The sequence below is a fragment of the Papilio polytes genome, unplaced genomic scaffold (genome assembly GCF_000836215.1).
Source record: "Papilio polytes unplaced genomic scaffold, Ppol_1.0 DF820678.1, whole genome shotgun sequence".
Classification (NCBI taxonomy): domain Eukaryota; kingdom Metazoa; phylum Arthropoda; class Insecta; order Lepidoptera; family Papilionidae; genus Papilio; species Papilio polytes.
The window spans coordinates 2,079,425-2,092,106 of NW_013528526.1; the positions used below are offsets into that span (position 1 = coordinate 2,079,425).

At 32.5% G+C, this 12,682-nt stretch overlaps 1 protein-coding gene across 1 annotated transcript; it reads right to left on the minus strand.

The window, feature by feature from the left end:
• Positions 1-1,451: 1,451 nt before the first annotated feature.
• On the minus strand, positions 1,452-10,171 carry LOC106110312 (prohormone-4). Its single transcript, XM_013292079.1, has 4 exons — positions 10,051-10,171; positions 6,366-6,494; positions 3,159-3,311; positions 1,452-2,875 (listed from the first exon to the last, which is right to left on the minus strand). Exons 1-4 carry the CDS (start codon positions 10,169-10,171, stop codon positions 2,682-2,684), a joined length of 597 nt encoding a protein of 198 aa, XP_013147533.1. The 3' UTR covers positions 1,452-2,681.
• Positions 10,172-12,682: the final 2,511 nt, after the last annotated feature.

Genomic DNA, 12,682 nt, shown 5'->3' on the forward strand with positions numbered 1-12,682 from the left:
ATACAATGTGATTGAAGTTATTTTTATATTTTAAATTTTATTCCCCAATTATTATTACCATTTTATTTAATTCACGTTTTACTTTTTTTTCTACATGTTTTTAATTCTTCTTTTAATGATTAGTGGACCTCATCGTTATTTCGATGATTTCGCCAACGTCAAGGTTGAAGATAATTGAAAGTATATAAAACAAGACTAAAATTTTGAGTAGCAGTTAACTAGATAGACGGAATCCAGTGTGATTTTCTATATGTTGTTTAATTGAATAATGCTATGGATACCAGTGATATTAACATGAAATGAATCTAGAATTCTCTAATTTTTAGGTTATAAAGTGACGACGTGCGTACTGTGACGCCCTCTTCCCCACTTTGGGTACATAAGACAAGAAGACAGAGAGAGGTTATAATGTAAAGGTAGATTAGGTTAGAAATGAAACAAACGGTTTGATGATTCATTTATTTATACGTTAATCAAGAACAGATAAGCTATATACTTAAACATTTAGAGCTAAAACTTCTACTGATAAATATTTAATCGATATTACGTAAGATCTGATGCAAGATATCTGTATCGAAGTATCGTTTTAATAACACTTTTAATAGAATAAACTTTTACTACGTACATATACTTATTTCTAATGTGAGTTGAATATTTTAAGTATATAGTTTGTCTAAATAAGATAGATTAGTTTGATAAATGACGCATATGAAGTATCGAACTCAATTGTATGAAGGCAAATGCCATACCTAATAGACAGGAAACGTAGTGACGAATAAAACACACATAGCGAACAATTTTGAACTATCGATATTCGGTTTAAGTAATTATCAAACTCGACTAAAATTATTATTTTCTTATTCACTAATTTAGAGGACAATTCTAGTATTGATTATAGTGTAGAGAATTTAGCGATGACAGAAATAATAGTGAAATCCAATTCGATTACGTACGGCTTTAGTAGTAATAAACATTTATTTATTCTCATTATTTGTTATGGTCATTACTAATTTGAGAAAACACTATTTTTCCTTAATTCACAAGTTACAACTATGAATCTATCGATTAAAACTTCTATAAGAATAAAAATCGATAAGATTCATGACTGATTATACACAACCCATCCCTACTAAATTTGAAATGAATTGTCAAACTAATCTAAATTATTTAGACACACTATAGTGTATAGTTCCTTAAATTAGAAGAGTGATAGATTTGGCGATTGCATAGAAACTTCAGACACAGAATTGTTACTATATTTTCTATTAATCCCGCGTTTCGCCTGATGAATGATGCCGGAGGCCTAATTTTAGTCCCTTTTCCTTTTTACCCTTTTCTTAAAAGGATGTGAAGGATAGGTGTATTTGACTGTGGAGGAGACACATATGAAGGGGAAATATCTTTATGTGCGTCTCCTCCGTCAATTAAGGGTAGGCAGCTGCAATTGATGTTTATGGGCAGCGGTCGCTTTCCATTTCGGGTGGCTGCTTTCCTTTGCCACCTTATATTATATAAAAAATCAATGTTATGATTGATTGCATTTGATAAGAGATGTTGCATAATGCTATTCTTAAAAGTGTTTCCTTCAAACGATCTCCAATAATTCGTTGTGTCTGCAGCCCGTATTGACAAATAGTTTTCACTTACAACATCGAAGATAAAATTTAAATACTAGAAATAGATTAGAAATATTCTAAAAGGTGAAATAGCAGCGCTACTGATTTAATATAACGATTTAAAAATCACATAATATTGATATGTTTCGGTTTAAGCATCTTTTAATACTTTGATATGTTTCGATTTATTTAAAAGGTGTTCTAAAAATGTCAGTAAACTACAATACCGATATTAAAATAATGATACTTTATAAGATTACTGATACATCTACTAATATATTTTTAATCTTAATTTAAAAATGATATGTATCCGTGGTCCTAAACTGGATTTTTTTTAAAAGCCAGATATAAAGCGTATGCATTCTTTTATCTTTTTTTACCACTTCTTAATATAATTCCTAACTAAGAACAATTTCCTTTTGCTTTATATCTAGCTCAGAATGGACGCGCCGATGGAGTCGCCTCTGAAATTTTATTACGTCATGGGACAAGTTTTCCGAAATAGAGGGGAAAGGGCGACATTCATAATCCATACATACATAAAAATTAAAAAGTTACATCAAGGCTTGGAAATACTATAGCGAAAATCTTGATCTTTGTGATATTTATGACGTTATGTTTTTTTTATTTAGTCATGATATCGATTGTCGCTAGCATTTCACAATTAATAGACGCGATAATTAATTCCCGATGTAACTTTTTCTTAAACAGTTATAGAAGCTTTATAAAAATATACCTAACCTAATATAGAGTTTAAATAAATTATTACATCTACAAGAACTGTACTATTGCTCCGTTTACATCAAGAATTTCAAATGGCAACTGAGATTTAATCGTTTTAAAAATCGAGTCTGCGTGGCCGGTTGCAGAAATCGATTGATTAAACGAGTAAAATCTCAAACTAGAACTCGATCAAACATCAATCGCACAAGGATTTAGAGAAAAGGGAGTTCAGAATTCCTAATTCCTTTTATAGAAGTCGTAAGGGAGATAGCTATAGAAGGATGAACTGATGGGAGCATATTGGACGACGTGGTAATATTCAGAGGCAGACTCCGGCGCTATTCAGTCAAGGAAGCCGGTGTTGACGAGCTTCTCCAGGAAGAACTTAACGTCTCCGAGTTCCGAGTCCTTGATTCCGAGGGATTTGAGCATGCCAAGGTCGCCGTTCTCAACCGCCATGAACACGGAGCGCAGATGTTCCAGATCAGACCGCATCAGGTGGAGGGCCGCGCCGAAGTCTTCGATAGTCTGAGATTCTGGAATAATGGAAATAAACATTACACAAGATTAAACGCTTTTATTAATGATCTATCAAAGATAGAAGCCATGGTCAAAATTAATCATGCAATTTAATTTAGATAGAGTGTCCGTCTGTATAAAATTTACAATTAAAAACTTTGTGCGTTGTTTCATTAGTGTTCAATAAATGTTTTAAAGTCTATGTCTACTATCGCATTCTTTTCGCCCTTTACCTTACATTTTATATCCTCTATTCCTTTATTTAAATTGTGATAATACTATAGTTTACTTTGTACTAACCAGAAAGAGCGATGGCAACTTTCTCAACACCACCCAAAGGTTCCAATGCGTCGCGCGCCTTGCTGCCGAACAGTTTCTCCAGGTAATTGGGCCCGTGGGATGCCAGCAGGGATTGCAAGAAGGACGCTGTTTCTTCCACCGGAGGTCTCTTAGCTGGAAGACAAGAATTCATAACTAAGTACTTTCTATTGACTTATCCCCGTAGTGGGGTAGAGGGCATCGACAGCACGTCGCCAGCTCGCTTTATCCTTGACTATGCGTTTATAAATTAGTAGGTAAAGATTAATTTAATTGGATACGAGCGCCCACAACTTAATAAACTATAGCACAACTGTTTAGTCTCGCTTTGATTCCTATCAGCTTACATGGAGCGCACACTACTCAATTTTTAGTTGTGCAACTAATCGTTGAATTGGCTGAAAAACAATCGAAAATCGCACAACAATTGTACGATAATCTAGTCAATGGTATCCGCCTGCTCTAAATTAGATCAGAAGAATTATGTAAGATGTTAAAAAGAAATCGTTAAAGCGTTATTAATGGATGAAATAACACGTAATCCCGCAAAAGATGCGCTAGAAAATTGCTTCTGGAAATTTCCACTTTGTGTTCAAAGCTCTTCTCTTGAAATGTGATTCGAAGCGTTCGAAATAAAACAATAAAAGAAGATAATTTCCTTTTGCTGATAGCTTTTCTGTACCGGGTTCGAACAAGCTGTTATTTTTAATGGAAATTGCACTCCTGTTGAGAAATAATTTTGCAATTTTAATTTATAGGACCAAGGATGTAATTTAAATGAAAAAAGCAACATTAATAATAAATGTAGACTAGGTTCATGTTTTTTAAATAACGTTATTTCACTTTGTTGTTTGCGTGTGTTCTTTATGCGGAAGTGACGTGAAATAGAGCGCGAAAATAGGCCAATAGTTTCCGGCAATTAATGCAGATATCTATCGACGTATGGACAAGGAAATTAAATACAACACGAGGAACTAATTATATGAAGATTATAATTATTATTGTAACTAGCCATAGTAACTTGAACACTCACAGCCAGATATCTTGCAAGGATGGCGCGCTATTTCAATACGTCCAATGACATTTGACAGCTGTCAGATAGGGACGTGACATCTATGCCGATAATCTAGTGTTGCGCCAATATTACAGCGTAGCACTTATTTTCTTCTTAACAGTAAGGAAATTCATATTTTTTTCCATACACAATACGATTCAAAAATAGGACTGATCATTTTTTAATTATAATGTAATAATAAAATAAAAAAAATACACACACACAACTGATTTTTCTTATGTTTTATATTCATAGACCCTTCCAAATAGGCTTCTAACTCCCCTTAATAACCCTGTTTATGCCGTACTTTAATGGCTTACATCTCTCCATCACCAGTACCAAAGTTACTAAACCCTCGGGAACCGTTAACCGTCTCGTTTCGTCTTTGTTATCCGAGCTCTAACATTTACCAGTATACTTCAAAACTTTGCGAGACATAAATCATACTGAGTCCCGCAAGGGGAAGGGAGTTTACAGAAGTTATTGTTATATTCAAATTCGTTAGATCAATCTATAAATCTAGGCCATAGCTAGGAATATATACACACGGCAATGTATAGTTGCGAAAATCCGTAGTGGTCCACTTACAGAACTACCTTGCAATGAGACAAGCTCCGTCTCTTCTTACAATTATGTAGTTAGTTGCAGAAATTACGGTATAATAATAAAAAATAATTAGCCTAACGTTCCGCGTCGTCCCAATAGGTACAAAATCAAACGACTGTAGCTATAAAGGTCTACTGCCTGATTCCCCGATTGTACATTATAGAGAGAAATATGTAATGTTATTTAGGTAACATATCGCATGTATATGCGTTTACATAAACGTAGGTTTTCACTGCTTAATGTTATCTCAGAATTTTTAAATTAGAGTGATTGCATATTTTTAGTGTGTCGCCAGTAAACATCTACGGTTAGTGTTTATTTCGTAATTTTCTGTTGAGACATAAATTATTGTGTTAATAATTAGCCTTAGTGATTTTCTATTGTTTTTAATTTATTTAAAAATAGCATGAAAAATATTAAAGTACTGATTTCTAAAAAAATCTATATTCGGCAGACATCGAGTGGTTCGTAAAAGGTCAACCGATACACGATTGTTAACAAGTCGTCGCGTTTGCAAAGGTCACACGGCCTATTATAACCGTGGGTTTATATTGCCGAAACACCTGTGCAAAATAAATACATCCATCTCTTTTACTGCATGAAAAAAGACATCAAAATGTTTTTGTGGCATATTGTGGCGTATCAAAGTATATTCTGACCAGAAATATAAATTCCCTCACTATATTGCGGGGAAAAATGGATCTAATGTGTTGAGATACATTACAAATAATGGTATAAAGCAGGCGATAGAAGCGCCCTTTTGTTAGATTATTAATTATTATTAATTATTTTTGTTATTGATTGGACTATACGAATCAATATAATTGCAAAGATAAATTTATCAAAACGTCTTATAACTGGAAATAATAATTCAATGGCTATTAAAGCAATTTATTTGAAAGTTTGAAGAACAATGTTCGAAATAAGTTCTGCGCTAGCAGGTGTCGTAGCACATTCGTAGCTGCGTAGCACTGTTGTAGACATAGTTCTACGAAAAATACCATGTCCAAATAAAAGTCTGATTTCATATTTCCTTTTGACGCATAGAAACTATTTAACTATGAAGTTAGTTGACACTGCTCGTCTCATAACACATAACTAAATATTGCATCAAAATGCACACTGACACGATTACATCTAACCAGTTAATGGTAATTATATTACGTATGAGATGGTACAAACTAGGTCATAGTAATTAATTTAATTAATAGATCAATTTTGCTATGAATGCGTGAGTTAAATCGAGCTAGAGGGTTTTATAAGAGTATAAAAATCAACTAGTACAAAACTCCTCGTTTTTCCGCGAAAATATTCTTTCCGCGTATCACCTTATCGGTAAAGTATTGCTATCCTTTTCACCCTTCCCAAATGTTTGTTAAATCTATCCCTTTTTAACAAAAGAAAGCTACGATAAATTTGTAACATTGTCCTGGCACGCTACCTTCGGCTTTTAAACTGAACATGATCGAACGTGCGTTCAAGCGAAATGCAACTTTCAACATTAAAGAATAAGTGTTAATTTGACTTACCTGCGGTACACAGCTTGGAGTCCTCGTCGTACCCGTCGATGCAGTCAGGAGCGCCGTCGCACAGATATTGGATGGAGATGCAGTTACCATCCACTGGGCACTTGAACGGCTCGTACGGGTGACAGTACTCTATCACAAGATAAAGGCAGAAATTAGAATGTTATAGAAATATTCTATAAAATATTGTTCATAACAAAAGCTCGCTAAACACGCTCAGATTTATCTGACAGTTTTATTTGAACAATCTGATAAATCTAACAGAATTGAAAACTGTTCAGTTCTAAGCTTGCGTACACTCGTTAGATTTATCTGAACGACCCGACTGTTTTGATAAAAATAAGCGTATGTAGCGGACTTAAATTAAGGTTAAAAGGGAGGCTAAAGATTCTTTTAAGATAGTCCATCTTTGTTTAGTTGTTATAAAGTAATTAAATTAAACAAACGAAGTTATAACTTTCAATAATTGTAAAAAAAATGTTTTATACAAAATCTAAATACGTATTTTTTGATGACTTTTTAACGCTATCTATCATCAAATACACGTTCATCCTTCGCAATGTAATAAAAATAATGAAGGTTTTTGTATAAACAGTTATTTATTTTAAGTACCTCTTATGATGTACGAAACATTTTTATAGCGTACATTTTAATTGTTTTTTTAGCTCTGTCCACCTTAATAAATGTACAGTCTTCAAATTAAGACAGAGATAGTACTTTTGTACATTAATTAAGCAATAAAAAATGTATATTCCAAGTAAATTGAACGTTCACTTCGTTTTTCAAGAAATAAAACTACGTCAAACAAATTGAGGGAAACGAGCAAAATGAAAACACCTTTTTATTTTTTAATTAACATAAAGTGGTTTTCCTTCGCGAGAAAAGAACGTAGCTTTAATTTGCATCCTCCGCTTTCATCTTAAGTTAACTTAACTTATTTATAACTTAATTTTATATTGCGAGAGTGACTTGTTTTGATAGAAAATATATATGAATGTTTGTTAGAGTTTGTAGTCTAAACTGCTGAACGAATCTTGTTATGGATGTAGAGAGAGAGAGAGAGGATAGCCTGAAATAACACATAGGATTCCTTTTGTTTTTTATAACAATGTCGGTTTGTTTAACACGTTTAATCAAGACTGTATTTATATCAGAGATGTAAGAAAATTCCTTAACAAAGTTAACCTTTGACCCATTAGATACACATTAACCTTCAAGCTGCCAGCATCAAATGAGGTAATCATATCAACCCTCGATCTCTGAACCCTTCGTATTACAAATAAATTAGGTTTAAAGGTCCATTGGACCTTGTACTTTAGTATCATTAAATTTAGAATTTCAGTGGTAATTACCATGTAGGTTAGTTAATTTTGTGACTTTTATTTTTTTCATCTAAACGTCATTGTTATTTATACGTCAGTGGTAGCTAATATTAAAGATAAATTATGTGTATTTTTGTATGTTATCATACTAATATCATAAATGCGAGAGTTTAGAATGGATGGATGTTTGTTAGAGTTTGTAGCCTAAACGGCTAAACGGATTTCGATGAAATTTGGTATAGATGTAGAGGATAGTCTGGCAGAACACATAAGCTACTTGCTTTTTTTTAATTCCACGCGGACGGAGTCGCGGGTGACAGCTAGTATACATATAAAATCAAAAACTGATTTCCAAAATTCTTTCATAATTTAGGTCCGGACACATTAAGTAACAGGCATTCAACACTAGATTTTTCAACTTGTTTAAATCTCCGGCAAAAAGTGGTATAGTGCTTTGTTGCAAATTGTAGCAAGATTGTGGACGAAGTGCCAAAAACGAACAAGTATATTCAATGTAAATATATGTGTGAAGTGGACAGTGAAAGTCGTAACCGTGTTAATGTTGGCTGTAAACTGAAATTGCTCCAGTCATTACAGCCGAGGGTCCACTGAAACGAATTAAAAAAGATTACCAACAATTTAGGTTAAACTCGTCTTGGTATCATTTTTAGTTGGTTAGATTAATTTTTTAGATATCTTTTTGACCGACTTCCCAAAAGAAGGAGGTATTCAATTCGATGATATGTTTTTTTTTTTATTTAATTATATAGTGTTAAATCGTAAAAATACACATATATGTATATATGTTATATGTGTATATTTACGATTTAACATTTAACTAAACATGACTAAAGCAATATTAAAATTGCGAAAATCTGGATGGACGTTTGTTAGAGTTTGTAGCCTAAACTGCTTAACGGATCTCGATGATATTAGTACAGATGTACGCGTAGAACATCTGGAAGAATACATAGGCTTCATTTTGATAGCTAGTTTATTATATAACTGTTAAGTTAATAATCTGTACTAATATTATAAAGAGGAAAGATTTGTATTTTTGTATCTATTGAAATAACTCAAAAACTATTTGGCCGATTTTAAAAATTCTTTCACCTTTATAAAGGTAATTTATCTGTGAGTAACATAGGCTTATTTTTTAATTTAACACGGGCGAAGTCGGGAACAACTGTTAGTCTATATTAATATTATAAAGAGGGAAGATTTGTATTTTTGTATGTATTAATATAACTCAAAAACTACTATGCTGATTTCAAAAACTCTTTCACCATTAAAAAGCTACTATATCAGTGAGTAACATAGGCTATGTTTTTTAAGTTATTTAATTATTCTTTAAGTTCCCAGATAGTGATAAATAAATTAACAAAAACGTTTACACAATAACATTTGTTCTAAATAGCACTGTTTTATTATGTAGTTTTCATTTATTTCTACACCAATAAAATATACGATTTATATTCTAAAGAAAATAAATACTCTTTCAAGTGTAAATCGTATTTTTTAAATTTGTACCAAAACTTGTTTAGCATACGACTGTACCATCAATATAAAGCATCAAACTTGTGAAATTTTTGAAAATCAATAGCGTATTAAAAATAGCAACACTGACAAGTTCAAAGAGGAATAAACCTACAGTATAGTACAGTTATAAACGTATCTTAAGTCCTGAATACTACTACCAAAGTAACAGGCAATCTTTTTCATTATAAAAGCCGGTAGAAGCGACCTACTTGGCCACACCTTAGGAGTCATTAAGTGACAGCCGGGGTCGTTACGTTGGCACTACTGATTGTCATTAGACGGCCGGGGTCGTTATGTTGGCGCTACTGCTCCTTCTGGATGAATCAACGTTGAAACGGTAATTTCCCTTTAGGAGCTGACTGGTCGAAGTTAGAATCGGAATGGTAATGATGCGAAAGGTAATTAAGTGAACGACTACGTGGTTATGGACGTGAATTAATACTGCTCTATCATTCGTTCATTCGTTTCTTCAGTCATTCAATCAATCTAAATTCTCAGCCCGTAGTAAGTTTCTTCATAATCATTTAAGTAAGATATAGACATATTCCATTGAAAGATTTACAAAATATAAACAATAAAATACATTTTATAATGTACGTAAATAGCTATTTACGTACATTATAAAATGTATTTTATTGTTTTTTGACTAGCTAGTCTATATTAATTTTATAAAGAGGAAAGATTTGTATTTTTGTATATATTGAAATAACTCAAAAACTACTGGGCCGATTTCAAAAATTCTTTCACCATTAGAAAGCTATATATTAAATAAATATTAAATTTCACGTAGAGGAAGTCGCGTGCAACAGCTAGTCATTAATAAATACCGGATCTCTTGGTGTGATGTCCGTAGAGTTTGTTGAGGTCCAGCGACAGCACGGCGCCCGGTAACGCGACGCTCACCGCCGCCAGCGCGGCTACGCAGGCCGCCACACGGCACCCGCACATTGCTGCATTACAAACAACACATGTTATTGTTCAAACATAACCAGCAATGAACATGGTAGAATTCAAAACGATTAATGAAACAGAAAAGTTATAGTAACAATGTTACGAAGGCATTTTTGAAAGTAAAATTGGAGTTTATTTTAATGGAATAGTTTCAGATGAGACTGATACAATATAAAATAGAAAGCTTGCGAACTTTGAATTATTAAGTTGTTCAATTTCTCTAAAAGCATACCGATGAAGGTTTTTACTAATTCAAGATTTTTTGGTTCAAAAATGTTCTCTTAATTTTTTACCTTGATAAGAAATTTAGCGATTTTAATAAATAATAGGACCACAGTACTGTAATTTCGACAAAAAATCAACATTAAAAATGTTTTTTTGTCATAATTGTCACCATTCACTTGTGTGAAAAGGATTTTTACGTTTACATTTTCATAAATAAATGACATAATAAATCATTCTTATACCGTTTGACTTTGAAATCACCTCTGAAAAATAGCCTAATTTATCCCGTGGAATTGCTTCAAATATTTTCATTTGAAGCGCTTCGAGCGACGCCCGACAATTCCATTCATCGCAAAGTCCTCGAGGGCTTTAAATATTTCTTCAGTATTAAATGATTAATTGCTTTAACAAATGCAAAGAGAAATTATGCTGTAAATTGTGTGATAAAATAATAAAGACTCTACTGCAATCGTATTAAGGTTCAAAGTACCATTAAAGTGTTAAATACACCTTAATATTAAACGTAATTAAAAAAGTAAAAACAAAAGACTGACTAAATCAGCTCGTTCCTAGAATTGGGCGTTGCTATGAGGTTAGTTCTGTTAAAAAATTAGTGAAAACTAACTTAGGTATAATTGAAGATTTGAATCTTTGTATGTATTGAAGTAACTCAAAAACTACTGAGCCAATTTTAAAAATTCTTTCACCGTTGGAAAGGTAATTTAACTGTGAGTAACATAGGCTACATTTTTTAATTTCACGCGGGAGAAATCGCGAACAACAACAAGTTTATAATAAATACTACAGTTCAACTTAGTAAGGAAGAACACGTTTTCTACATTGATTGACAGGAACATTAGGGGCTATTGCAACAAATCACTTTGCCTCAACGGATCACATTAGCTTGTTAAACTATACTTTTAAATATTTACAATTCAAAAGTTTATAATATTTTGCTACATTTTCTAATGAAACAAATGAATACCACCTCACTACAGTAGCGATAATTTCTCGCAATGTTTCGAAATTAATGTTTAAAAGCGATTTCCATAATGCTTTGGGCAATTCGTTTACTGCTAAACATATTTTGAGCTTTGTATTAACGGGTTTTAGCGGATTTACTCCGTTCATTTCACATTACAAATAAACGTTTGATTTTATAAATATGATTTTTACCTACTTTTATCTATACAAATATAAAGAGGAACGATTTTTATTTTTGTATGTATTGAAATAACTCAAAAACTACTGGGCCGATTTCAAAAATTCTTTCACCGTTAGAAAGGTAATTTATCTGTAAATAACATAGGCTTTTTTTTAACTTCATGCTGGCAAAGTCTCGAGCAATATTAAAAATAATTAAACAGATTACACTATTAACATGTTATTATTTACACTTATAGATAATGTAATTAATAATCTAAGAGAAAAGAAGCATAACATGTTATGAGAAGGGATGAATCGTATGTAACAAGAAGGACGTTAGTTATGAATACGGTGGTTAGCCGGTAGAGGTAGACCTAGAAAGAGATGGATGGATTGCGTGAAAGGTGACATGATCAAGAAGGGAGTGATGACTGAGATGACGTATGATAGAGTTATGTGGAGAACGAACGACGTACCATACGGAAGAAGAATAAGGGGAGATGATGATGATGATAAAAAACTAACACAATGTAAGTAATCTTCTTTCTGTATATTTCTATACTAATATTATAGAGATTGTAATTACGTATGTAACAAATAAACTCAAATAATCTTTTAATAATTCTTTTACCTTTAGATAGCTACATTATACAACTAAGTTATACACACACTTGTATAAACAGTTAACATCTGAACACTTGCTAAGTTTAATAACTTGATCTCTTACAAAAGTTAAACTTAACAAAGGAGAGTAATTGAAAAAGCTCCACATAAAGCTTTTGTATTTTAATGTATATTATATTATGTTAATATTCTCAGCAAACTTGACTTTTAATATTCTTGTTGCAACGAGCTCATCTCTTTTAGATCCCAAGGGGGTAATTTAAAGTTGCAATAACACAGTTGTTTACAAAGTAGCGGTTAACTTTAATACATAAATTATTTTACAACTAGCTGCTGTCTGAAACTTCGTTAGTGTTGAAAAAAAGAAAAAAACTACTTTTTTTTTCTGCCTGAATCCACTGAAAGGGAAAGCGACCGCTGCCCATAAACATCCGCAATTGCAAATGCGTTGCCTACCCTTAACTGACGGTAGAGGAGACGCACATAAAGAGGACATTTCCCCTTTTTATGCGT

Bases quoted from the DNA above. Each gene is read 5' to 3' on its own strand.
- LOC106110312 (XM_013292079.1), bottom strand. From the start codon at position 10,171: ATGTGCGGGTGCCGTGTGGCGGCCTGCGTAGCCGCGCTGGCGGCGGTG. The intron at 3,312-6,365 runs GTAAGTCAAATT...CTTGTCTTCCAG, and splicing joins CTCCAAGCTGTGTACCGCAG to CTAAGAGACCTCCGGTGGAA. The intron at 2,876-3,158 runs GTTAGTACAAAG...CCATTATTCCAG, and splicing joins AGTTGCCATCGCTCTTTCTG to AATCTCAGACTATCGAAGAC.